We start from the raw sequence: 26,882 nt of genomic DNA, 5'->3' as shown, positions 1-26,882 counted from the left end.
AGCAGCAGCACAATAAAGACAGTCTTTCACTTAATCTTCTTGACCACTCCTCAGGCGTTAAACGTGATCTAGTCACCTGCATGGGTTCATCAGGAATAACGGGTGAGGACTGTACTGGACGCATAACTCAATGCTTGCGAAGGTCACCTCGAGAACGTTCACTGATCCGTATACGTAAACGTAAATCCAATTTAATACATAAAGAAATTAGGGCTTCCAGTTGCTCTGGGAGATCTCGGGTAACTAACTCATCCTTTATACGGTCGGATAGACCATGCCAGAAGGCTGCAACCAATGCCTAATTATTCCACTTTACTTCTGATGCCAATATCTGGAACTGGATAACATATGGTCCCACTGTACGTGTTCCCTGGCGAATCTGAAGAAGGTCTGAGGAAGCGGAGGTTGTACGCCCTGGTTCATCAAAGATGCGTCGGAATGCAGCAACAAAATCTGTGTAATTATTCAGGAGAGCATCTGCTCGCTTCCACAGCGGGGAGACCCAGTTCAAGGCGGAGCCAGACAACAGGGACACAATAATGCGACCTTGGCCCTGGGTGTTGGAAAGTTCTGCGGCAGCAATTCAAAGTGGACTTCACATTGGTTCAGAAACTCACGACACATTTTAGGATTACCATCAAATTTGCTTGGTGTAGGAAGATGAATGCGAGATGTTTAAGCAGGAGCAACTGGAGAGCTGGAAACTGGGGAACGAGAAACTGAAACAGGAACTGTGGATGGAACTAGAGAAACTGGATTCGAATTGGTTTGTTGTAGAGTGTCCAGACAGGAAGACATCCCTTGCAGAAATTTTATTTTCTGCTGCTGTGCAACCTCTTGACCATCCAGTCATGATACCAAATTTTGGAGTGGGCCTGACCCCACACTCTGACCACCGTCCGGGTCCATGGGCCTCGGACAAACTGTCAGGTCTCTGGTTTTGTCTGTTCCCGGAGGGGGCATAAGTGGGTCAGTGCAGGTATGGTGTATAAAACGAGGAGGCTGAATAAAAGTCCTGCGCATATGCGCTGATATTTATTATGTCACAGAGTAGTTGGAAAACAGATGGGATGAAGGTGGTCATTCAGAATTGTTCGCTCGCTAGCTGCTTTTAGCAGCATTGCAAACGCTAGGCCGCCTCCCTCTGGGAGTGTATCTCAGCTTAGCAGAATAGCAAACGAAAGATTAGCAGAACTGCTACTAAATAATTCCGTGCAGTTTCTGAGTAACTCCAGACCTACTCCTAGACTGCAATAACCTCAGTCCGTTTAGTTCCTGGTTTGACGTCACAAACACACCCTGCGTTCGGCCAGCCACTCCCCCGATTCTCCAGCCACTCCTGCGTTTTTACCTGGCACACCTGCGTTTTTTAGCACACTCCCTGAAAACGGCCAGTTTCCGCCCAGAAACACCCACTTCCTGTCAATCACACTACGATCACTCGAGCGTTGAAAAAACGTTGCTCGAGCTTGTGTAAATCTACAAAGTTTTGTGTTAAAGTACTTAGCGCATGCGCGCTGTGTACCATGCGCATTTTTGCCATTTTTTCACTTGATTGCTGCACTGCGAAAATTGTCAGCGAGCGAACAACTCGGAATGACCCCCGATATCCAATAGATGATAACTTGGAAGCCAATAATAACAGAAACTAAAGTAGAGATAATAACTGGTACAACTGATAATAGGAATAATGAATGGTAACTAAATCTAATGGAAATGAATATTCCACAGTCACTGGTAACAGAAATAGAAAATAATGGTAACTTGAAAACTGGATGCAAACAGTACTGGTGATTATGACTGAAGCAAACAGAACTCCGGTAATTGTAAAAAGCACACAGTCTCTGTAACATAAAAGTTCTTTAGCCAAGCAAGGCCCGGGCAGGAGACAGTCCTAATTTAGCAAGCTTGTAAATGCTGGATGCAATGCACAGAATGGAATGCTGGTAATTAGGCGCACAGGTATAGCAAAGAGTAAACACCTAAGGAAAGTCTCTTACTGCAGATGAATGTAGCAGGCTGTGGCTGGAGTCTGAAGCAGGCAGAAGGAATGAAGGCTGGAGAATGAGACGATGAGAAATACAACAGGGAATCCACTTGGAGACAGGAACACGGGAACCAGGAGAACTAGCACACCGAATGTGACTCGTTGTCCGAGGCTATGAGACTGAGCCACGGACTGGAATTTATACCCCTTGCTCTGTGATGATTGGATGTTGAACTCTGTGAGAACACACCACGCTGGATTGGGTGTCTGGATCAGCTGAGCGCAGGTGTCATGGCGGCGCCCATACCAGACAGACGCCGGCACACAGCGGGGCACACACTGGATGCGGTTCAGGGGTACTTGGCGACAGCAGTAATGGCGCTCGCGGACAGTGCACTCATGCAGCCGCGACTGGGGACATGACATCCGGAGGCCTGCACACCAGCGCGCTGGTAAGTGAGATGCTGCTGAACGCTGATTCCTGACATTTTATCTGTATCTTTTCAGTAAATATTGTTGATCTGTTGGACCACAACATAACATTTAACTACTGGTGTCGCATTCCATTCTTGTTTGGGGAATAAGGTGTATTCAGCCACACGTGTCGCTGCATTGTGCGCACAGCGTGTCGGCGTGTATACGCAACGTGCATACATATCTTAGCGGTTATTTGCTTATGTTTAGCGTCCGCAGCGGCCCGAACCACAGTGTGATATGGTATTGTTTTTCCTTGTAAATTAATCAAACTTTACAGAACAAATAGGAGCACATACAGATATAGGCACATAAAGACATAGCAGAGCACATATTGGCATACTACGAGTACATACGGACATACAGGATCACATACAGACATAGAGTAACACATTTGGACATAGAGGAGCACATACAGACATAGGCACATAAAGACACATAAGGATACCCCTGGATGCCACCCCACAGAAAAGGTCGCACCCCCACATCACTAGTCACGCCACCACAGCACTGGTCACAACCCTGTGGGGGCACACAATAGGCTCTTCAGCAATTTCAGCTCCAGGCCCATGTGGACCTTAATCTGGCACTGTGTATGAATATAGATATAACAATGCACAGTAGATACTGGATATATATCACAGAATACCTGTACTAAATATTCAGATAACAGTACACTTGTTCTTAACTAACACCGTCTAAAATGACATGTAGAATACTTAAGTGTCTGTAAATGCACAGCGCTGATCAGACAGGCGGCTTTACAGAGGAGACAGAGCCCTACAGTCCCGGAGATCAGCTCAGCTATTTGTGAAGAAGGCGCCAAAATCTCCATCAGGGAGTGAGGGAGAGTAAAATTCAGCTCCAGGGCGGGAACACCAGCAGTAGATGGCGCACGGAGCTGGAGGAGGGGCTACAGGTCAGCGCCTTATCCCCTATGCTGGTCCTCACCACTGGGTACTGTGGTGCCTATGTTAAATGGATTTTAGTAAATCCAACCTGTGCTCCCTGCCCTGGTGGATACAGTGGGGTCCCTGTGCAGTAGTGTGTCCACGCCAGCGGCGCGGTCCGTATCCTGGGACCGCGACCGTACCGCGATTTACCTGCGGGTCCCACCTGGGGGACCCTCTTACCTCCTCCCTGATGTGCAGCCATGCGATCCTGGAGAGCGGCAGTGGTGGCGTGCCTGATGACCAGTGCGCCTCCGCTGCAAGTACCTGGGAACCTGGACGCAGGAGTATGCAGCTCTGCTGGGGAGGTGATGGAGCTGCAGCACAGACTGTCAAAATGACAAACAGTGCTGTGGCCCTTGAAGTCTACTTAAAAAGCTCTTTTCCCCACCTGTTAGTGACCTGCTCTGCAGGCACCAACTTACAAACTGAGCTCCAGTGTCCGGAGGCAGGGTTATAGAGGATGTGGTGCAGTGCATCCTGGGAACAGTCAAAGCTTTAGCCTGTTGGTGCCTCGGATCAAGATCCAACTCTACACCCCAATGTATTCCCTGTGGAATCCCAGTGTACCCCGCTGCAGAAAAAAAAGACATACTGGTGCATTATATGTTGAACAACTTACAACTGTCTCTGGTGTGATTATGGAATACTCAGTAAACTCTCTTGCTTTATATATTAAAAGCTATGAGAAACAAATCCAATCTATAAACAGCTCAGTGAGCATATGGAAACCTAGCAGCAGTCAATATATTAAGTTACTTTATTTAATAGCTACATTTGTATCCATTTATAACAAGTATAGCTACTGCTGAACATGACATAATAATGAGCACACAAAGGCTCAATTGCTACAGATAGCACTAACTCCCTCTTGCTCCATATAATAGTTAAAGCTGTGTGAAATAAATGTAATTCATAAGTAGCTCAGTGAGTACATGAAAACTGAGCTACAGTGAATATATTCAGTGACCCTATTTAACAGTTACAATTGTACCAATCTGTAACAACTATGGGCACTGTTGAACAGATGACATACTGTAGTAAGGAGCATATAAATGCTTAATTGCTACAGATAGAACAATAAGGGTTCTCATCCAGTATCTACATGTATGTGATGTTTAAAGTATGAACAGCCTGCATATGTGAATAAGTTCAGTACATTACTACATGGAGGTAGATGATTAATGTACTACCAGGGCCGGATTAAGGGCCACATGGGCCTGGATCTGAAAATTTTCAAGGGCCTATACTGAGAAGGGGAGGAGCTGTGACTAGTGCTGTGTGGGTGTGGCCAGAGCCATATGGGTGTGTACACCCTATACACTATGAGCCCTAATGTCTTCCTAAATACATAAATATAGAAAATATACACAATTTTGTGAGAAAACGGAAAAAACAAACTATTTTAATACTTATGATTTATGATTGTGTGGCCAGCTGTTTGCCTGGCCATCAGCCTGCTGCTAGCATGATGGGCCTATTTTTATGTGGAGGCCTGGAGCTGTAGCTCCATCCATCCCATTGTTAATCTGGCCCAGTGTACTACTAATAAGAATAATAGAGAATACAGTACTGCAGTATCAGAGTAATCTCTGGAAACCAACAAGAGAACTGTCTAAATAGTCTATATTAAAATCACCAGACAGATCTTAATATATATATATATGTGGAATATTAAATAATTATTTCTGGAGTGATTATGGAACATTTAGTCGACTGTTGAAAATGTTCTCTCCTTATGTATAATGTTCTAAGCAGTGATTGATATTTGAACTCTGACCTGCAGCAATACATTCAAATCATTCGATAAATAAAGATACGACACAGGTAGCGAGCCTTGATTTTAAATTTCACTATATTAAGCACTTTACTCACCATATATGATAAGTGTATTTCTGTTGTACTGTTTTGTTTTTACTTCGTGATTGGACAATTTTAATGGATATAATAAAAGTAAATTTTTATTTATCTCATGTGCACCAACAAAGAGACATTCTTTTTCTCTTTTCTTCTGAAGTGATCAGAGACTATTGGAGTCCAGCATGGACAAAAAAGTGCTACAGCTGTAGGAAAATTGGCACCCCAGACTCGTTCCCCAAATCAGAGTGTTGGAAGCCAGCTTGTTTAACTCGTGAAGGTGAGCCCAAAGAGACTGTTCCCATGCCAGTCAGTCCAATGGAGTGGGCAAGAAGCAAGCAGATTTTGCAGAGAAAGTTACCTGCACGGCCAGGTAAAAGTGGGGGCCTCAGTCGCCGTAGTGACCTTACTGATCCTGCTGCAGTATTGCAGGGTCGCACTGCTAGAGTGACTGCTGCAGGTGGAATCTAGCGCGAGGTACCCATAGCAAGGATCTATCTGGACTGGGGGAGCTGGCCAAGAGTTGTGAGATGTTGCCATCATGGATGGCCGCCCAACTGATGCAGTCCTGAGTAATGATCTTGGTGGTGGAATTGTTACTGCCTTTGTTAACGCCAGCATCTGGGGTCAAGCAGCTAGACTACTGTCATCACAACAAAAAAACAAAGTTGGACAAATTTTTTGCAGAAAAATAAATCCAAGGATACAACCTCTAATTAGATTAAATATATGTTGAACTTGATGGACAAACTATCTTTTTTTAACATTAACATGTTACTATGTTACCATCTACACCAGCACAGCCCAGAGGAAAAGATCACAGTGGCTAGACAACTGCCAACCACACCATCAACCAGCCCAGAGGAAAAGATTACAGCAGCTAGATAAGCACATCTACAGCACATTAATTTAGCCTCTTGCATGCCTATGACCCTAGCAATTCAGAGCATGTTGGTTCCAGCTCACTGGATCCTGTGGGGATGCCCAATGATGCTCCTGTGCCTAGTGCTGTGCCAACTAAGGCAGAGAGTATGAGCGACCACACTGACTTCACTATGAATGACCCCAACCAGACTGACCCTAGCAATCCCAACCTAGAACCCCCTGTAGCGTGTCCCAATTTAGGAGAAATTAAGAGCCGGAGGCAGGAGTTTAGGGAGGCTCAACTCTCTGGCCCATCCCTGGCAAGCATGAGGCGCCAAGCAGACAGTGGCCTTGACAGAATAGGGTTAGGGAATGTGACCTGAAAGTGTTAATAAACAGGGTAGCCAGGAAGGTAAAAGGAGATAGACTAGACAGGGAACATGTCCAACTAGTGGCCCCTAGGGAGCTTTCTGGTGCAACTGGTGTTGGTTGCCCACAAAATCTCTTTGGAGAGTAGCCCGGCGATGGACCGTACATTGGAGTGCCTGACACAGAGCTTGTCCTGGCCTGCAATGTGAGATGATGTCTAGGCCAGGCCTGGCCAACCTGTGGCTCTCCAGATGTAGTGAAACTACACATCCCAGCATGCCCTGCCACAGTTTTAGCATTCCCTAATAGCAAAACTGTGGCAAGGCATGATGGAACTTGTAGTTTCACAACAGCTGGAGAGCCACAGGTTGGCCAGGCCTGGTCTAGGCCAACTGTAAGCCCTGTGCCATGTGTTGGCAGCTTGACTCCAGTGTCTGTGTTTCCTCCAGGTCCTCCAGTGATTGCCGGCCATGAATAGTCAAAGCCTGGCACGCCATGCAGCGATACAGCATGCCGCATTGCAGAAAGATGAGCATGGCGACATCTGTATATCATACAGCCCACCGAGATACTTTGCAATATGGCTGAACCAATAGACAACTGATAACACCTATCCTTTTGTATCAATGCCTATTTCCCTATAGATTGTAAGCTTGCAAGCAGTGCCTTCCTACCTCTATGTTTGTCATTACCCAGTTTTCTTTATCACTGTTGTTTACAACTGTAAAGTGCAACTGAATATGCTGCTCTATATAACAAACTTTTAATAACTAATACCATATTAGGAAGCAGAGACACCTAGCTTGGATGTGATGAAGACTGAGGTGAAATGCACGTCATCTAGAAGCGACATTTCCGGGTTCTCGTTTAGCACTTACGAGACCCAGCAACAGAGGGACACATCTCCCTGGGGGAACCACAGCAGATATACTGACTGGGAGATAGGGGATTGCAGCACACAATGACATTGACTGAGAGAACGCCTTTATCCTAGGGCACTCAGTGCGCTCTCTCATCCGATTTCAATCTGTCGCTGCCCCTGGAATGTAAATACACACTAGGGACCAGACAATGTGCATATTGGAAAGCAGAAGCACGTTACTTTTTCTTCTTTACAATCCACGCCGACAGTCTCACCTCATAACCCGTTCACTGCTCACAGCACACGGGTTAACAGTAGAAGTGTTTATGACATCACTGAGGGATTTTCTTTTTCCTGTCTCTTCTACACTATTGATGGCCAATTGTCACATTGTTTATGCTGAAGGAATATTTTTGTGACCTAACATGAGAGGTTATCTTACCCAATTATCTACGACATCCCATCCCCCCAAGCAATTTCTCTTGAGAGTTGTAATTAGTTCAATATAAAATATAGTAGTAGAGGGCAGAGAGAGAGATATAGAAGCTGAAGGGGGAGTGGGGATGTTAGTATTGGAAAGGAAGACAGCAAGGCAATCAGAATGTTGGTTTTAAGAAAGTTCAAGAGAGAAGGGAAAAAACAAAAAGTATCAATTATGAGCCTCATGGTAAGAGATCCAGATCCCTAAAAATTTATGAGGGCACTTGTGCAAACAACTGGTAATGTATTCTAAATAGTATGTCTGCCAGATGGAATTCTGTAGCGCAGGGGAGGAGGGGGAATCATCTTTCTTCAAACTGGCAGTAATAGTGCAGTTAGCTGCATTCAAAATATGTCTAATTAGCACTTGGGTGGGTTTATCTTTAGCAGGGATAGGCCTTGGTAGGAGGAAGTATGAGGGGAAATGGGATGTCCGTAAGGGAGAAGATCAAATGATGATTTGTGTCCCAGAAATGCCTTATCTTTGGGCAATGCTACCAGATATGTGCGAAGGCACCCTCCTCTCCACAGTTCCTCCATCTGGTGGAAGCTTGAGAGTGTGTAGATCTGAGACAGGCGGGGACTAAGTACCATTAATATAGGCACTTATAGGTATTTTCCCTGATCCGGACACAAATAAAAGATTTGGGAACCACCAATTCACGTATTTTGATTTATTCTTTCAGCTGCAGTCTCTCCCGAATGTCCCTTTCCCAAGACAATTCATGGGACTCCTCCAATCAGGAGGCCGTAAAGGGAAGATATAAGGTCTTTTGAGTCAGAACAAAGAAGGCAGAAAGTCTCCAGATGAGTGTAGATCAGGTGGCCACAAGAACCTATAAGTGAAGTGTAAAGATGTCGACGTTCGAGATATTGGTGAAAGCATTCGGAAGAGAGTGGAACCTGTCTTGTAAATCAGAGAACTCAGGGAACACATGTAGTGGGGCTAGATCACAAAGAAATTTATTATTATGTCTGGTCCAGTACAAAAATAGTCTAGTGTCGAGCCCGGGTAGGAATTCCTTGTTATTCCATAGAGGGCTCATAGGGAGATGATTTAAAACCAGTAAAAAAGTCCTGCGACAATAGTCCCAAAATGAAGAGTAAGGGGAAAGTGAGAAGATGAAGGTCTAAGCCTATACTTCAACCAGTAGAGAGAGTAGGGGGAAAGAAGTTTAACAATATTGTCCAAATCGACCTATTCCCAGCAGTGAGAGTTGGCGTGAGCAAAGACCGCTTGGGTGAGGTGATCGGCTAGGTAGTATTTGTGAAAGTTGGGGAGAGCCAATCAGCCGTCACAAGGGTGTCTGCACAACATACGCAAGCACCCCCTAGGTTGTCTAACAGACCATATAAACCCGAGATACCAAGCATTAAAGAGTGGTCAATAGCTGAAATAGGTACAGGAATCTTGGAAGAACTTTAATTTTAATGGAGTTAACGTGGCCAATCCAAGAAATAAAATGAGTTCCCTAGAATCCCAGATACCGACAAATTTTCTCTAAAAGGAGGGAACAGCTGGTCATAGGTTTTGGTGAGCTGCACACCAAGAATTTGCAAGGAGTAAGTACGCCAGCAAAAGGGAAAACCACTTTGCAACGGAAGAAGAGTATCAGGGTCGACATGAAGATGGAGAACCTCTGTCATATCAGAATTAACCTTGAAATTAAATAAATAATTGGCCATAGGTGTGGAACTCGGCAAACACCGTGGAAGGGAGGAAAGAGGTTTGGTTAAAGCAAGCATAACGGTGTGCGTATTATTAGGGTTGCCACGCAGTCATCAGCTAGGGGCTCCGTAATTAATGCAAAGAGAAGCAGCGAGAAGGGACATCCCTGCCTCATTAAGAATATTAAATGCAGAGTAGGCTGATCCATTGGTAAGGACCAGAGCTGAGGATTATAGTATACGGAAGCAATACATAAAATTCCCATCAAAGCCAAAGGCCTGCAGGATCAAACGCATAAAAGTCCACTCCATCCTGTCAAAGTCCTTTTCTGCATCCAAGGACACCATCAGAGTAGAGAGGGACGGCTCATTAGCTATGTGGATGAGGTTGATAAGCTTTCGAGTGTTATCTGCAGCCTGACAACTGGAAATAGAACCAACTTGGTCCAAATGAACCAATGAGGGAACAATCAACGCAAGCCTGGTAGCCAGGATCCATGCAAAAACTTTTAGATTCACATTTAGGAAGGAGATTGGCCTATACAGTAGCTAGTGCATAGAGCCGAAACAGGACCCTCTTTATGGATGACCACTATGTTGGCCCTGGTGGTGGCACCGTCACACATACGGGCAGTAAGAATTGTATTGTAGAGGCCAAGAAGTAGTGTGTAGAGGTAGGTCTAGATAAGTTTGTAAAAGCAGCAGAAAAACCATTGGGTATGGGAGCTGCAGATGATTTAAGAGATTTGACTGCACAAGCTAATTCTGTCATTCTCGTTTTCTAAAAGATAGCATTATACAAATACTTTATATGCAAGAAGAAAGATTAAATGTAGTATCTGCCTGAACCAAATGTGAGTTAAGGAGCAAATACCTTCTGCAGCTGCTACATGCAGCGCTGTACGAGAATCATAGTCCCGCTGTTCCATATCCATTGCTGACAAGGCAAACCTAAAAAAATATGATACAAGTTAACATAATTTCAATTGTGTAACCACTGCAGAATTGGATATGCAAAACAAGTTACCTGTAAACTTAAAAAGTATAAAAAACCTGCATCACTATGGTGCTGTCCAATTAATGACCATAGAGTATTAATTTTCTACATTTCTGCACCTCACAACCACCAAAACCTATAGATATGCGCATGAAATATTAAGTTGTGCTAATGTATTAGGCAGTGATGCGAACAACCGCACAGCATGATGTGCGTGTGTGTATGTATTATATTATATACACACACACACACACACACACACACACACACACACACAAGTCCAAATGCCCGGCACTCCAACGGGGGAGTGTATGCCTCACTAGGTATAAAATGCTTGTGTGCCCTCCTGTGGTACAAAATTCCACTTACATATTCAGAGATATAAGGCGGCACTCCAAGACTTCAAAGAATGAATTTCAGTGCAAGGTAATCACATCAACGTTTCGGGGACTAAATCCCCATCATCAGGATAACAGTGCATGTGTCAAAGTCATACATTTATACTTACAAACAGCCGCATTCCCGCTCACCGCCACCTCGGGACTCCGTACTACTTCCGGTTTCTGAGTGACCACGTCACCGGAAGCGACGTCAAATCAGGTAATTAGCGGCGGGGAAAGCAGGGAATAGGTACAACAGACATGGTTACCTAGGTAATCACCTCCGCACCGTGAGCAGTTCAATGCAGTGTACAAAGGGGGTAATTCCAAGTTGATCGCAGCAGGAATTCTTTTTAGCAGTTGGGCAAAGTCATGTGCACTGCAGGGGGGGGGGCAGATATAACATTTACAGAGAGAGTTAGATTTGGGTGGGTTATTTTGTTTCTGTGCAGGGTAAATACTGGCTGCTTTATTTTTACACTGCAATGTAGATTGCAGATTGAACTCACCACACCCAAATCTCTCTCTCTCTGCACATGTTATATCTGCTCCCCCTGCAGTGCACATGGTTTTGCCCAACTGCTAAAAAATTTCCTGCTGCGATCAACTTGGAATTACCCCCAAAATACATAAAAATACCATACAATCAATCTGCATTATATATAATCAAAAAAAGACAAAGCTGAGACATATTCAATACAATATAATCAAAAAGTAAATAAACAACATATATTAGGCAAGCAACAGATGTATTCCATCGGTAGGTATGAATCAGTAACATAAGTAATCGCTCTATATGGCAAAAGACTGATCACCTGAATCTCTTAAAATGCTATACCACAAACCTCAGCAGAGCCATATCAACAATTTATCTGTTCATATCCATAAACAAATGTCTATGGTTGTCAGACATTATTAAATGGAGTCCAGCAAATATTGACAGCATCAACTCATTATTCTACAACAGCTCAGTAATCATAAAAAAATGACAGATTTAGTGCTTCATTTAAACCTTTCTGCTTCACTGTATCCAAGGTGAAAATCCACTTCGCCTCTAATTGTAAGAGTTTTTTTTTAGCCCTATCACATCATCTTATGGATTGAAGTACCTGTGCTATCATTCAGTACCTTAACATTGCCATATTGTGTTTCGCTCTGGCAAAATGTTTTGCCACTGCCTAATCACTATTACCTGATAATAAGGCAGCTCGGAGATTGCCGCTCTGTGTTGGGCTGTCTTGCCCATGTGGTAGTGTAGACCACATGGGCAAGACAGAAGATATACCACAAATTTTGAGGTGCAAGTAAGCGGTGTCTTCATTTCAAATAGCTTGCCAGTGTAAGGATGTGGGAACATGTTCCCTACAATTAAGGCACTACAGGTAGTGCAACCTGTACAGCAGTACCAACCGCCCTTACGGCGTAGAAAATGGTCTTTGACAGGATCCATACTTGTAATGTCGGTCTTGAAAAGTAAATCCTTGATAATAGGGCCTCGCTTATAACTAGGCAGCAGCCCAGAACCACGTAAGGATGGCAAATCAGGGCCTGTATTCACAATTGGCCACAGTTGTTTGTCCTTTTTGGTGATTAGTAAAACTATTTACCCAAGGCATGAATTTCTTGTCAGTAGATTTTTTAATTTATTTTTTCAGCAATGTTTCTTGATCAATGGCTAAACCTCTATTTTTAGCCTGTATAAGTACCGATTTAGGGTACCCAACATCTAAAAATTTGCTATAAATCTGCTATAAAAATTTGGGTGCAGTTCTTACAAATTAAAAGCACACTGCTCCTGTATGCTGTGAAATATACGGGTGCTGCTGATGTCTTAATAACATTACACTGGCCCTGTCTGCTATAATAGTGTGGGTGCAGTTAAAAATTAAAGCACACTGTTCCTGTATGCTGTGAAATATAGGGGTGCTGATGTCTTAATAGCATTACACTGGTCCTGTCTGCTATAAAAATTTGGGTGCAGATAAAAATTAAAAGCACACTGTTCCTGTATGCTGTGAAATATAGGTGTGCTGATGTCTTAATAACATTACACTGGCCTTGTCTGCTATAAAAGTTTGGGTGCAGTTCTTACAAATTAAAAGCACACTGCTCCTGTATGCTGTGAAATATAGGGGTGCTGATGTCTTAACATTACACTGGCCCTGTCTGCTATAAAAGTTTGGGTGCAGTTAAAAATTAAAAGTACACTGCTTCTGTATGCTGTGAAATAAAGGGGTGCTGATGTCTTAATAACATTACACTGGCTCTGTCTGCTATAAAAATTTGGGTGCAGTTCTTACAAATTAAAAGCACACTGCTTCTGTATACTGTGAAATATAGGTGTGTTTATGTCTTAATAACATTACACTGGCCCTGTATGTTGTATATATTCAGGGGTGCTGCTGCTGTGAAAATACAATTACACTGGTCCTGCATACTGTAACAATACAGGGGCGCTGTGAAAATAAAAGGGCACTGTTCTGTGTGCTGTAATAATAAAGGGGTGCTGTACTGTGAAATGGAGAACAACAATAGGGAGGAAAAAATAGTGGAAGATCAGGAACCACTTCCAGTTCCTAGTACTAGTGCTGAAGCTGCTGCTGTCACCAGTCATGACACTGATGATGCAATTCCATCAACGTCGTCTGCTAAGGCCGATGCCCAATGTCATAGAGGGCGTGTAAAATCCAAGAAGCAAAAATTAATAATTAGAAAATATAGGATTTTAATTATCTACCTTTTCTTGTAGTCCGTAGAGGATGCTTGGGTCCACATTAGTACCATGGGGTATAGATGGGTCCACTAGGAGCCATTGGCACTTTAAGAGTTTGAGAGTGTGGGCTGGACGGAAATCTTCGAGAGAAGGATTTTACACAGATGGTGGCTAGATTCACACCAGCTCACACATACAAGGCAAATCAAGCTAAGTAGCTTGAAACACAACATCGGCTGAAACATTACTTACCAAGTAACAATGCAGTACGCAACTAAAACAAAGTTGTACTGAACCAGATAACCACTGCAGGAAAACGAAGCACTGAGCGGCGCCCAGCATCCTCTACGGACTACGAGAAAAGGATTTACCGGTAGGTAATTAAAATCCTATTTTCTCTTACGTCCTGGAGGATGCTGGGGTCCACATTATTACCATGGGGATGTACCAAAGCTCCCAGAACGGGAGGGAGAGCGCGGAGGCTCCTGCAGAACCAACTGACCAAACTTAAGGTCCTCAGAGGCCAAAGTATCGAACTTGTAGAACTTTGCGAACGTGTTCGACCCCGATAGAGTAGCCACTCGGCAGAGTTACAAAGCCGAGACATCCCGGGTAGCCGCCCAGGAAGAACCCACCTTACGAGTAGAGTGGGCCTTAACAGACGTAGGATACGGCAATCCTGCCGTAGAATACGCATGCTGAATAGTGAACCTGATCCAGCGAGAGATTGTCTGCTTAGAAGCAGGACACCCTATTTTCTTGGGATCATACAGGACAAACAGAGTCAAATTTTCTGTGACGGGCAGTTCTCCTCGCATAGATTTTTAGAGCCCTTACAACATCTAAGGACTTTGATGAAATTGAGGTGTCAGTCACAACTGGCACCACAATAGGTTGGTTGATATGAAATGCCAACACAACCTTCGGAAGAAACTGCTGACATGTCCGAAGCTCAGGAAGATCAAGTATGGGCTTTTACATGACAAAGCCCCCAACTCCGACACACGTCTAGCAGAAGCTAGAAGGCCAACAAAGTGACAGCCTTCCACGTGAGAAACTTGATCTCAACTTCCTCTAGAGGTTCAAACTAGTCCGACTGGAAGGACTGCAACACCACGTTAAGATCCCAGGACACCGTAGGCGGTACAAAGGGAGGTTGGATGTGCAGAACTGCCTTCAAAAAAGTCTGAACCTCGGGGAGAGCAGCCAACTGTTTCTGGAAGAAAATGGATAGGGCCGAAATTTGGACCTTTACGGATCCCAACCTCAGACCCGTATCAACACCTGCTTGCAGGAAGAGGAGAAACCGTCCCAGTTGAAACTCCACCGCAGAAAACTTCTTGGGCTCACACCAAGATACAAACTTTTTCCAAATACGATGGTAATGTTTAGACGTTACTCCTTTCCTAGCCTGTAACAGGGTAGGAATAACCTTGCTCGGAATGCCCTTCCTAGCTAATATCTGGCATTCAACCTCCATGCCGTCAAACATAACTGCGGTAAGTCTTGATAAGCGAATGGCCCCAGCTGCAGCAGGTCCTCCCGAAGAGGAAGAGGCCTCTGTTCTTCTAGCAGTAGATCCAGAAGATCCGCATACCAAGCCCTTCTTGGCCAGTCCGGAGCAATGAGGATTGCCTGAACTCTTGTTCTCCTTATGAGTTTTAGAACTCTTGGAATGAGTGGAAGTGGAGGAAACACCGACCGGAACACCCACGGAGATACTAGGGCATCCACCGCCACGGCTTGCGGGTCCCTCGACCTGGAACAATACCGCCGAAGCTTCTTGTTGATACAAGAGGCCATCATGTCTATTTGAGGTACACCCCAAAGATCTGTTACCTCCTTGAACACCTCCGGATGGAGTCCCCACTCTCCCGGATGGAGATCGTGTCTGCTGAGGAAGTCAGCTTCCCAGTTGTCTACTCCCGGAATGAAGATTGCTGACAGTGGCAACACATGTCTTTCTGCCCAGAGAATGATTCTTGTTACCTCTGACATTGCAGCTCTGCTCTTCGTTCCACCCTGTCGGATTATGCAAGCCACAGTCGTTACATTGTCCGACTGCACTTGAATGGCCCGATTTCTCAGAAGATGGGCCGCTTGGAGAAGACCGTTGTAGACGGCTCTTAGTTCCAGAATGTTTATCGGCAGGCCGGCTTCCAGACTTGACCACCTTCCTTGGAAGGTTTCCCCTTGAGTGACAGCTTCCCAGCCCCGGAGACTTGCATCCGTGGTTAGAAGGATCCAGTCCTGAATTCCGAACCTGCAGCCCTCCAGGTAGTTGAGGTAGTTGCAGCCACCAGAGGAGTGAAATCCTGGCCTTCGGCGACAGATGTATTCTCTGGTGCATATGTAGATGGGATGCCAACCACTTGTCCAGGAGATCCAGTTGGAAGGACCGAGCATGAAACCTCCGTACTGTAGAGCCTCGTAAGAGGCCACCATCTTTCTCAGAAGGCGAATGCACTGATGAACCGACACCCAGGCTGGCTTCGGGACATCACGGACCATTGTTTATATCACCAATGCTTTTTCCTCTGGAAGAAATACCCTCTGCAGTTCCTTGTCGACGATCATTCCCAGAAAGGACAACCTCCTGGTTGGTTCCAAATGTGATTTTGGAAGATTCAGGATCCGTGTTCCCTGAACAGGTGGGTCGTGAGAAGAATGGACTGCAACAACTTCTTCCTGGACGATGCCTTTATCAGCAGATCATCCAGATATGGAATTATGTTCACCCCTTGTCTGCGGAGAAGAACCATCATTTCCGCCATCACCTTGGTGAATACCCTCAGTGCTGTGGAGAGGCCGAATGGCAGGGCCTGGAACTGATAGTGACAGGCCAACAGTGTGAATCAGAGACAAGCTTAATGCGGCAGCCAAATCGGAATGTGGAGGTACGCATCCTTGATATCCAGGGATACCAGGAATTCCCCCTCCTCCAGGCCTGATATCACCGCCCTTAGAGACTCCATTTTGAACTTGAACTCCCTCAGAAAGGGGTTTAGTGATTTTTAGTTCAGAATGGGCCTGACCGAACCATCCGGTTTCGGTACCACGAAAATGTTCAAACAGTAACCCTTGTTTTGCATCTGTAGAGGAACTGGTACAATGACCTGCGCCTCCACCAACTTCTGAATGGCGCCCTGTAGGATAGCCATGTTTGCCGGCAAAGCCAGCATGCCTGATTTGAAGAAGCGGTGAGGAGGGAGATCTTCAAATTCCAGTCTGTATCCCTGGGACACATTTATCTTTTACCCAGGGATCCAGGCCGGACGACCCCCAGACGTGACAAATGTCTGTCTCGCCCCCACCAGCCCTACCTCCAGGCCGCACGGTTCACCATCATGCTGAGGACTTTGGCGTAACTGAAGCAGGTTTCTGTTCCTGGGAGCCCGCAGCAGCAGGTTTCTAGGATTTTGGTTGTCCTCCTCTAAAGAAGGTGTTGAACGGTTTGGCCTTCCTTGCTTTAGTAACCCGAAAGGACTGTGAAGCAGCTGGCGAACTACCGCTCCCAGCAGACACTGTTACATTGGGCTTAGTTAATATAACTGCATTCTTAGGTAATTAATTCGAACTACTGCTCCCAGCAGACACTGTTACATTGGGCTTAGTTAATATACTGCATTCTTAGATAATTGTAATATGTTTAAAAAATAGTCTGATCTGTTAGTGTTTTGTACTTATGTGATGGTATCTGTCCCCCTCAGCATTTTTTATTTTTTTTATTTATTGCTCTCCTCACTGACCCTCTGTGGGTGATGGGTAGTGAGGTGTGGCCTTAATCAGGGGAAATGCAAATACTTGGTATTTGGCCTACATATTAAGGGATACAAGGCTGACATAGCCTGGCTGACATAGGCAGGGTGGAGAAATCAAAGTGTTTTTTTCAGCCTTTACTGTACTTAAACTGTACGAAAACTGTAAGAAACCATCAAGCACCAACAACTACAAATGAACTTCTTTGCAACTTCTTATGTATGTATATATGTAATGATTGGCTTGTAATTTGCATTGCATGTGTGGGGAAGTTGCACAGTGAAACAGTTTATTATTGCATGTTCTCTGGTGTTTACCTCCTTTGATCATTTGTCCATTGTGGTCAGGTGTACTATATCTTTACATGTAATGAGGTGTAGTCGTGGTGTAAAGGACAGAGTGTGATTCCTGATTAGTAGAAAAAAACAAACAAAACAAACACTGAGCAACATCCCCAAACAGGTAATTTCAACTTTAAACTTGTCATTTATTTTGTACGGTGTGGCCATGGCTACTAATAACAAATGCAAATTTCTTAAAGCTATGTGTGCAAATGCTAGGAGCTTAGGAGACAAAATTCCAGAGCTAATTGCGATAATGACAAGGGATAACCTGGATCTTGTGGCAATTACGTAGTCATGGGGCAATGAGAATCATGACTGGGACATAGTTATACCAGGATACAATTTATTTAGGAACGATAGAATAGGAAGAATAGGAGGAGGGTTAGCACTGTATGTGAAAAAAAGCATAAATGCTACTTTAATACAAAATATTGAAAACAAAACTGAGGCCCTTTGGGTCACCATAATAACCGGGGAGAAGGACATTATTCGCATTGGGGTGATCTATAGACCACCAGGCCAGGGGCAGGATTTGGACAGGAACCTATTGTTGGACATCACTAAAATGGCTTTAAAGGGAGAAGTCATAATCATGGGAGACATTAATTTACCTGATGTAAATTGGGAGGGGTCTTTTGCAAGTTCAGCTACAAGTGGCAAATTTCTACATTCCTTACAGGGAGCATCTCTCAAGCAATTGGTGAGAGAGCTTTTGGTTATAATTGGTGAGAGAGCCCACTCGCAAAGACTCAATATTAGATTTAATTCTTACAAATGGTGATAGGATATCCAACATATATGTGGGTGAGCACCTGGGATCCAGTGATCATAAAGCAGTATGGTTTAGTATAAAGACAGGATCCAACTCCTGTCACACAAAAACAAAGGTGTTGGATTTTAGAAATGCTGACTTTGCAAAAATGGGGAGATGTTTAAGTGATTCACTGGCGGACCTGAGGAACTTGGAAGGAGTGCAGGAGAGTTGGGAAAAACTGAAAAGTGCAGTACTAACTGCAACAGACCTTTGTATCAAAAGGGTTAGGAAAAGCAACAGGAAAAGGAAGCCAGTGTGGTTCACAAAAGAAGTTTCAACAAGTGTGAAAGCAAAAAAGATGGCTTTTAGGAAATACAAACAGACTCAAAATAATAATGACAAAGAGGTGTATCTTGACAGACAGAAGGATGCTAAGAAAGTGATCAGACGTGCAAAGGCAGAAAATGGCCAGTCAGTAGATAAAGGGGGCAAAACATTTTTAAGTATATAAGTGAAAGGAGAAAATCAAATGGAGGAATACTAAGACTTAAGACAGAGAGTGAGCATTTGGTGGAGGGAGACAAGGCAATAGCAGATCACCTAAATAATTATTTTTGTTCAGTATTTACTACAGAAGAAGGGATGGGGCCACAGTTAAGTTGCAAGGACATTCATAAAAATAAGGTAGATGAAAGTACATTTACAGAGGAGAAGGTCCTAACAGAACTTTCAAAACTAAAAGTGAATAAATCAATGGGACCTGATGGGATACACCCAAGGATACTCAAAGAGCTAAAAGATGTGCTGGTTACACCGTTAACAGAATTATTTAACCAGTCACTAAATACAGATGCCATTCCAGAGAACTGGAAAAGAGCAAATGTAGTTCCACTGCACAAAAGTGGAAGCAAGGAAGAAGCAAGTAACTACAGACCAGTAAGCCTTACATCAGTAGCAGGGAAAGTAATGGAAAAACTATTAAAAGAAAGAGTTGTGGAATATCTTAAATCAAACAACTTACAGGATCCAAAACAGCATGGATTTACTAGTGGGAGATCATGCCAAACAAATCTTATTGACTTTTTTGACTCTGTGACGAAAATAATAGATCAAGGGGGAGATGTAGATGTAGCATATCTAGACTTTTGTAAGGCATTTGACACTGTCCCACATCGCAGACTGCTAAATAAACTTGAAAGCGTCGGGGTGGATTATAAAACAGTTAAATGGATAAGAACCTGGTTGCAGGATAGGAAACAGACAGTTGTAGTTAACGGAGTGCAATCTATGGAGGGAAATGTTACTAGTGGAGTACCCCAGGGATCTGTACTTGGTCCAGTTCTCTTTAATATGTTTGTTGGTGACATTGCAAATGGTATTGAAGGGAAGGTATGCCTTTTTGCAGATGATACAAAGATATGCAACAGGGTAGACACACCGGGAGAGGTAAAACAAATGATTGATGACCTAGGTAGACTTGATAAATGGTCAAGAACGTGGCAACTACAGTTTAATGCTAAAAAATGCTAAATCATGCACTTGGGTCTCAAAATCCCAAAAGCTAAATATAATATCAAGCCTACTATAATGGAAACTACTGAGGAAGAAAGGGATTTAGGAGTCACTATTTCAAGTGACTTGAAGGCAGGAAAGCAATGAGAAAGGCAAGTCAGATGCTTGGTTGCATAGGGAGAGGAATCAGCAGCAGGAAAAAAAGAAGTGATAATGTCACTGTATAGGTCATTGGTACGGCCCCATCTGGAATACTGTGTCAAGTTCTGGAGACCATATCTCCAGAAGGATATAAATACATTAGAGAGTGTACAAAGAAGGGCAACTAAAATGGTGCATGGCCTACATCACAAAACTTACCCGGAAAGGCTAAAAGATCTTAACATGTATAGTTTGGAGGAGAGAAGGGAAAGGGGGGATATGATAGAAACTTTCACATATATCAAGGGTCTTAACAAAGTTCAGGAGGGAAACATTCTGCAAATGAAGAGAAGTATTAGAACTCGAGGACATACACTGAGACTGGAGGGGGGGAGGTTCAGGGAAAATTTAAGGAAAAATTACTTCACAGAAAGGGTAGTGGATAAGTGGAATAGCCTCCTATCAGAGGTGGTAGAGGCTAAGACTGTAGAGCAATTTACACATGCTTGGGATAGGCATATGAATATCCTTACAAATAATTAAGGTTAAAAAAGGGTTGAGATTGCCTAAAGGATTAAAATAAAAGGGGCAGACTAGATGGGCCAAGTGGTTCTTATCTGCCATCAAATTCTATGTTTCTAAGAAAAAGGCCTCTTCGTAGCAGGTGCAGCTGAGGGGAGAAAAGGTGACTTACCCGCTGTAGCCGTAGATATCCACGCATCTAACACTTCCCCAAAGAGAGCCTGACTTGTGTAGGGTAGGGTCTCCACACCTTTCCTGGAATCCGCGTCGGCAGACCACTGGTGCAGCCACAGTCCTCTGCGATCTGAGACAGACATGGAAGAAATTCCTGCAGCCATTGAACCCAGGTCCTTTATGGACCATAAATCGTGCAGAATCCTGAATGTTACGTAAAAACAAATCAACGTCACTTTTATCCAAATCCTCAAGTAAAGTGCCTGATCACTTTGCTATAGCTTTGGAAATCAATGCACAGGCAATAGTAGGACGTAGTATCGCCCCTGAAGCCGTGTATATGGATTTGAGCGTAGCATCAACGGCTCCTTTAAGGCGGTAGATCCTTGAACCGGCAAAACCACCTTTTTTGAGAGTCTGGATACAGACGCGTACACTATGGGTGGGTTTTCCCATTTTTTTCAATCCTCCTCTGGAAAGGGGAAAGCAACCAGAACCCTTTTAGGGATCTGGAATCTTTTCTCTGGGTTTTCCCACGCTTTTTCAAAGATAGCATTCAATTCTTTGGATGCAGGGAAGGTTAGCGAGGCTTTCTTACTGTCTGTGAAGTAAGCCTCCTCAACCTGCTCAGGTGTTGTATCAGTAATATTCAACACATCCCTTATAGCCTCTATCATCAACTGCACCCCTTTAGCAAGCGATGCGGTCCCCCTGAGCAAATCCCCAGCACCGTCTGCCATATCAGAATCAGTATCCATGTCATCTTGCATAATCTGGGCAAGAGCATGTTTATGGGAACCTACAGAGGGAGGCCCTGAGGTAACAGAACCGGACCAAACTGCCATAGAGTTCTGTAAAACCTGAGTTGCAGATTCATTCTGTGCAACCCTAGTAGAAATCTCAGCCATCATAGATTTGAAAGAGGAAAACCATTCAGGCTCCCTTGCTGGTATCTGCGCTAAAACAGTGCAATCCTGAGTACCTGGAATAAGATCATCCTGAGAGGACAAATCCTCTGCAGCATATGACACAGAGTCCCTAGACATAGCTAAATTGAGACCCCAAACACTCCACACACACAGGGGAGATCAGACAGAGTTCACCCCCAAGGATCGCAAGGGAGACACAGAGATTGGAGCCAACCCACACACAGCGCTTGTAAGATAAAGGACACCCCTTATCAGCGCCCACTGTGTACTGTACTAGGGTACACAGACTAAGTCACCCCCCCCCCCCCTCTTCTACAACCCCATGTACTGTACAGGATAGCTGGAGTTGCTTGGAGCGTCTGTGTACAGGAACTGCAGGCAGGAAAATGGCGCTGAACGCTGATGGGTCCGCTCTGAGAAGCTCCGCCCCTTGAAGATGGCGCATCTTCCCTCACAAAATCTTTATACTGGTCTGAGGATTCCGTCGCTAGGCGGGGGATTCCGTCCCCTGTGAGCGTCTGTGTACGGAGGATTCTGACGCTAGCCTGGGGATTCAGTCTCCGGTTAGCGTCTGTGATCAGTGTAGGGTATTTAGACGCTGGCTCAGGACGCCCCTCAAAGCGCCAACACTGTGTGCCGCTAAGCCTTCCCGGAGCGCAGCCGTTCAGAGCTGTGCTCCTACTCTTGTGCCGCCATATCTCGCCATCTTCTGATCTTCTGGCTCTGTAAGGGGGTGGCGGCATGCTGCGGGAGTGAGCGGTCGCCTAGGGCGTCTAACGATCAACACCCCCAGGAGCTCAGTGTCCTGTCAGCGGAGATAGTGGCTCAGACCCCGCAGGGCGGACACAGCTCCCCCCCCCTTAGTCCCATGAAGCAGGGAGGCTGTTGCCAGCAGCCTCCCTGTAAAAAAAAACCCTCTAAAAATAAACTTTACTACGGAAACTCTGGAGAGCTCCCCTAGCTGTGACCGGCTCCTCCAGGCACATTTTCTAAACTGAGTCTGGTAGGAGGGGCATAGAGGGAGGAGCCAGCCCACACTCTCAAACTCTTAAAGTGCCAATGGCGCCTAGTGGACCCGTCTATACCCCATGGTACTAATGTGGAGCCCAGCATCCTCTAGGACGTAAGAGAAAATAAGATTTTACTTACCGATAAATCTATTTCTCGGAGTCCGTAGTGGATGCTGGGGTTCCTGAAAGGACCATGGGGAATAGCGGCTCCGCAGGAGACAGGGCACAAAAAGTAAAGCTTTTCCGATCAGGTGGTGTGCACTGGCTCCTCCCCCTATGACCCTCCTCCAGACTCCAGTTAGGTACTGTGCCCGGACGAGCGTACACAATAAGGGAGGATTTTGAATCCCGGGTAAGACTCATACCAGCCACACCAATCACACCGTACAACTTGTGATCTAAACCCAGTTAACAGTATGATAACAGCGGAGCCTCTGAAAGATGGCTTCCTTCAACAATAACCCGAATTAGTTAACAATAACTATGTACAACTTATGCAGATAATCCGCACTTGGGATGGGCGCCCAGCATCCACTACGGACTCCGAGAAATAGATTTATCGGTAAGTAAAATCTTATTTTCTCTATCGTCCTAGTGGATGCTGGGGTTCCTGAAAGGACCATGGGGATTATACCAAAGCTCCCAAACGGGCGGGAGAGTGCGGATGACTCTGCAGCACCGAATGAGAGAACTCCAGGTCCTCCTTAGCCAGAGTATCAAATTTGTAAAATTTTACAAACGTGTTCTCCCCTGACCACGTAGCTGCTCGGCAAAGTTGTAATGCCGAGACCCCTCGGGCAGCCGCCCAAGATGAGCCCACCTTCCTTGTGGAGTGGGCCTTTACAGATTTAGGCTGTGGCAAGCCTGCCACAGAATGTGCAAGTTGGATTGTGCTACAGATCCAACGAGCAATCGTCTGCTTAGACGCAGGAGCACCCATCTTGTTGGGTGCATACAATATAAACAACGAGTCAGATTTTCTGACTCCAGCTGTCCTTGCAATATATATTTTTAATGCTCTGACAACGTCCAGTAACTTGGAGTCCTCCAAGTCACTTGTAGCCGCAGGCACTACAATAGGCTGGTTCAGATGAAATGCTGACACCACCTTAGGGAGAAAATGCGGACGAGTCCGCAGTTCTGCCCTGTCCGAATGGAAAATCAGATATGGGCTTTTGTAAGATAAAGCTGCCAATTCTGACACTCTCCTGGCAGAAGCCAGGGCTAGAAGCATGGTCACTTTCCATGTGAGATATTTCAAATCCACCTTTTTTAGTGGTTCAAACCAATGAGATTTTAGGAAGTCCAAAACCACATTTAGATCCCACGGTGCCACTGGAGGCACCACAGGAGGCTGTATATGCAGCACTCCCTTAACAAAGGTCTGGACTTCAGGGACTGAAGCCAATTCTTTTTGAAAGAAAATCGACAGGGCCGAAATTTGAACCTTAATAGATCCCAATTTGAGACCCATTGACAATCCTGATTGCAGGAAATGTAGGAATCGACCCAGTTGAAATTCCTCCGTCGGAGCACTCCGATCTTCGCACCACGCAACATATTTTCGCCAAATTCGGTGATAATGTTGCACGGTTACTTCCTTCCTTGCTTTAATCAAAGTAGGAATGACTTCTTCCGGCATGCCTCTTTCCTTTAGGATCCGGCGTTCAACCGCCATGCCGTCAAACGCAGCCGCGGTAAGTCTTGAAACAGACAGGGACCCTGCTGAAGCAAGTCCCTCCTTAGAGGTAGAGGCCACGGATCTTCCGTGATCATCTCTTGAAGTTCCGGGTACCAAGTCCTCCTTGGCCAATCCGGAACCACTAGTATCGTTCTTACGCCTCTTTGCCGTATAATTCTCAATACTTTTGGTATGAGAGGCAGAGGAGGAAACACATACACCGACTGGTACACCCAAGGCGTTACCAGCGCGTCCACAGCTATTGCCTGCGGATCTCTTGACCTGGCGCAATACCTGTCCAGTTTTTTGTTGAGGCGAGACGCCATCATGTCCACCATTGGTCTTTCCCAACGGGTTACCAGCATGTGGAAGACTTCTGGATGAAGTCCCCACTCTCCCGGGTGAAGATCGTGTCTGCTGAGGAAGTCTGCTTCCCAGTTGTCCACTCCCGGGATGAACACTGCTGACAGTGCTATCACATGATTCTCTGCCCAGCGAAGAATCCTTGCAGCTTCTGCCATTGCCCTCCTGCTTCTTGTGCCGCCCTGTCTGTTCACATGGGCGACTGCCGTGATGTTGTCCGACTGGATCAATACCGGTTTTCCCTGAAGCAGAGGTTCTGCCTGGTTTAGAGCATTGTATATTGCTCTTAGTTCCAGAATGTTTATGTGAAGAGACGTTTCCAGGCTCGTCCATACTCCCTGGAAGTTTCTTCCTTGTGTGACTGCTCCCCAGCCTCTCAGGCTGGCGTCCGTGGTCACCAGGATCCAATCCTGTATGCCGAATCTGCGGCCCTCCAATAGATGAGCACTCTGCAACCACCACAGAAGAGACACCCTTGTCCTTGGAGACAGGGTTATCCGTAGGTGCATCTGAAGATGCGACCCTGACCATTTGTCCAACAGATCCCTTTGGAAAATTCTTGCGTGGAATCTGCCGAATGGAATCGCTTCGTAAGAAGCCACCATTTTTCCCAGGACTCTTGTGCATTGATGTACAGACACCTTTCCTGGTTTTAGGAGGTTCCTGACAAGCTCGGATAACTCCTTGGCTTTTTCCTCCGGGAGAAAAACCTTTTTCTGAACCGTGTCCAGAATCATCCCTAGGAACAGCAGACGAGTTGTCGGCATTAACTGGGATTTTGGAATATTCAGAATCCACCCGTGCTGTTTTAGCACTTCTTGAGACAGTGCTAATCCCATCTCTAGCTGTTCTCTGGACCTCGCCCTTATTAGGAGATCGTCCAAGTATGGGATAATTAATACGCCTTTTCTTCGAAGAAGAATCATCATCTCGGCCATTACCTTTGTAAAGATCCGAGGTGCCGTGGACAATCCGAACGGCAGCGTCTGAAACTGATAGTGACAGTTTTGTACAACGAACCTGAGGTACCCCTGGTGTGAGGGGTAAATTGGAACGTGGAGATACGCATCCTTGATGTCCAAGGATACCATAAAGTCCCCCTCTTCCAGGTTCGCTATCACTGCTCTGAGTGACTCCATTTTGAACTTGAACTTCTTTTTGTACAGGTTCAAGGACTTCAGATTTAGAATAGGCCTTACCGAGCCATCCGGCTTCGGTACCACAAAAAGAGTGGAATAATACCCCTTCCCTTGTTGCAGAAGAGGTACCTTGACTATCACCTGCTGAGAGTACAGCTTGTGAATGGCTTCCAACACCGTCTCCCTTTCGGAGGGGGACGTTGGTAAAGCAGACCTCAGGAAACGGCGAGGTGGATCTGTCTCTAATTCCAACCTGTATCCCTGAGATATTATCTGCAGGATCCAGGGATCTACTTGCGAGTGAGCCCACTGCGCGCTGTAATTTTTGAGACGACCGCCCACCGTCCCCGAGTCCGCTTGAGAAGCCCCAGCGTCATGCTGAGGCTTTTGTAGAAGCCGGGGAGGGCTTCTGATCCTGGGAAGGAGCTGCGTGTTGCTGTCTCTTCCCTCGACCTTTGCCTCGTGGCAAATATGAATAGCCCTTTGCTCTCTTATTTTTAAAGGAACGAAAGGGCTGCGGTTGAAAAGTCGGTGCCTTTTTCTGTTGGGGAGTGACTTGAGGTAGAAAGGTGGATTTCCCGGCTGTAGCCGTGGCCACCAAATCTGATAGACCGACTCCAAATAACTCCTCCCCCTTATACGGCAAAACTTCCATATGCCGTTTTGAATCCGCATCGCCTGTCCACTGTCGCGTCCATAAAGCTCTTCTGGCCGAAATGGACATAGCACTTACCCGTGATGCCAGTGTGCATATATCCCTCTGTGCATCACGCATATAAAGAAATGCATCCTTTATTTGTTCTAACGACAGTAAAATATTGTCCCTGTCCAGGGTATCAATATTTTCAATCAGGGATTCTGACCAAACTACCCCCGCACTGCCCATCCAGGCAGTTGCTACAGCTGGTCGTAGTATAACACCTGCATGTGTGTATATACTTTTTTGGATATTT

The 26,882-nt window shown here is 45.2% G+C and overlaps 1 protein-coding gene across 2 annotated transcripts in view; it reads right to left on the bottom strand.

Moving 5' to 3' along the window:
* Positions 1-26,882, bottom strand: part of LOC134945051 (glutaminase kidney isoform, mitochondrial-like) — a 1,232,451-nt gene that overhangs the window by 137,631 nt on the left and 1,067,938 nt on the right. For both annotated transcript variants that reach the window (XM_063934082.1, XM_063934081.1), the window contains one exon: positions 10,386-10,462. In XM_063934082.1, coding sequence (XP_063790152.1) covers positions 10,386-10,462 — 77 coding nt within the window. The remainder of the gene's footprint in view (positions 1-10,385; positions 10,463-26,882) is intronic.

The sequence above is a fragment of the Pseudophryne corroboree genome, chromosome 7 (genome assembly GCF_028390025.1).
Source record: "Pseudophryne corroboree isolate aPseCor3 chromosome 7, aPseCor3.hap2, whole genome shotgun sequence".
NCBI classification, from domain to species: domain Eukaryota; kingdom Metazoa; phylum Chordata; class Amphibia; order Anura; family Myobatrachidae; genus Pseudophryne; species Pseudophryne corroboree.
This window is presented reverse-complemented; position numbering and strand designations above follow the sequence as displayed.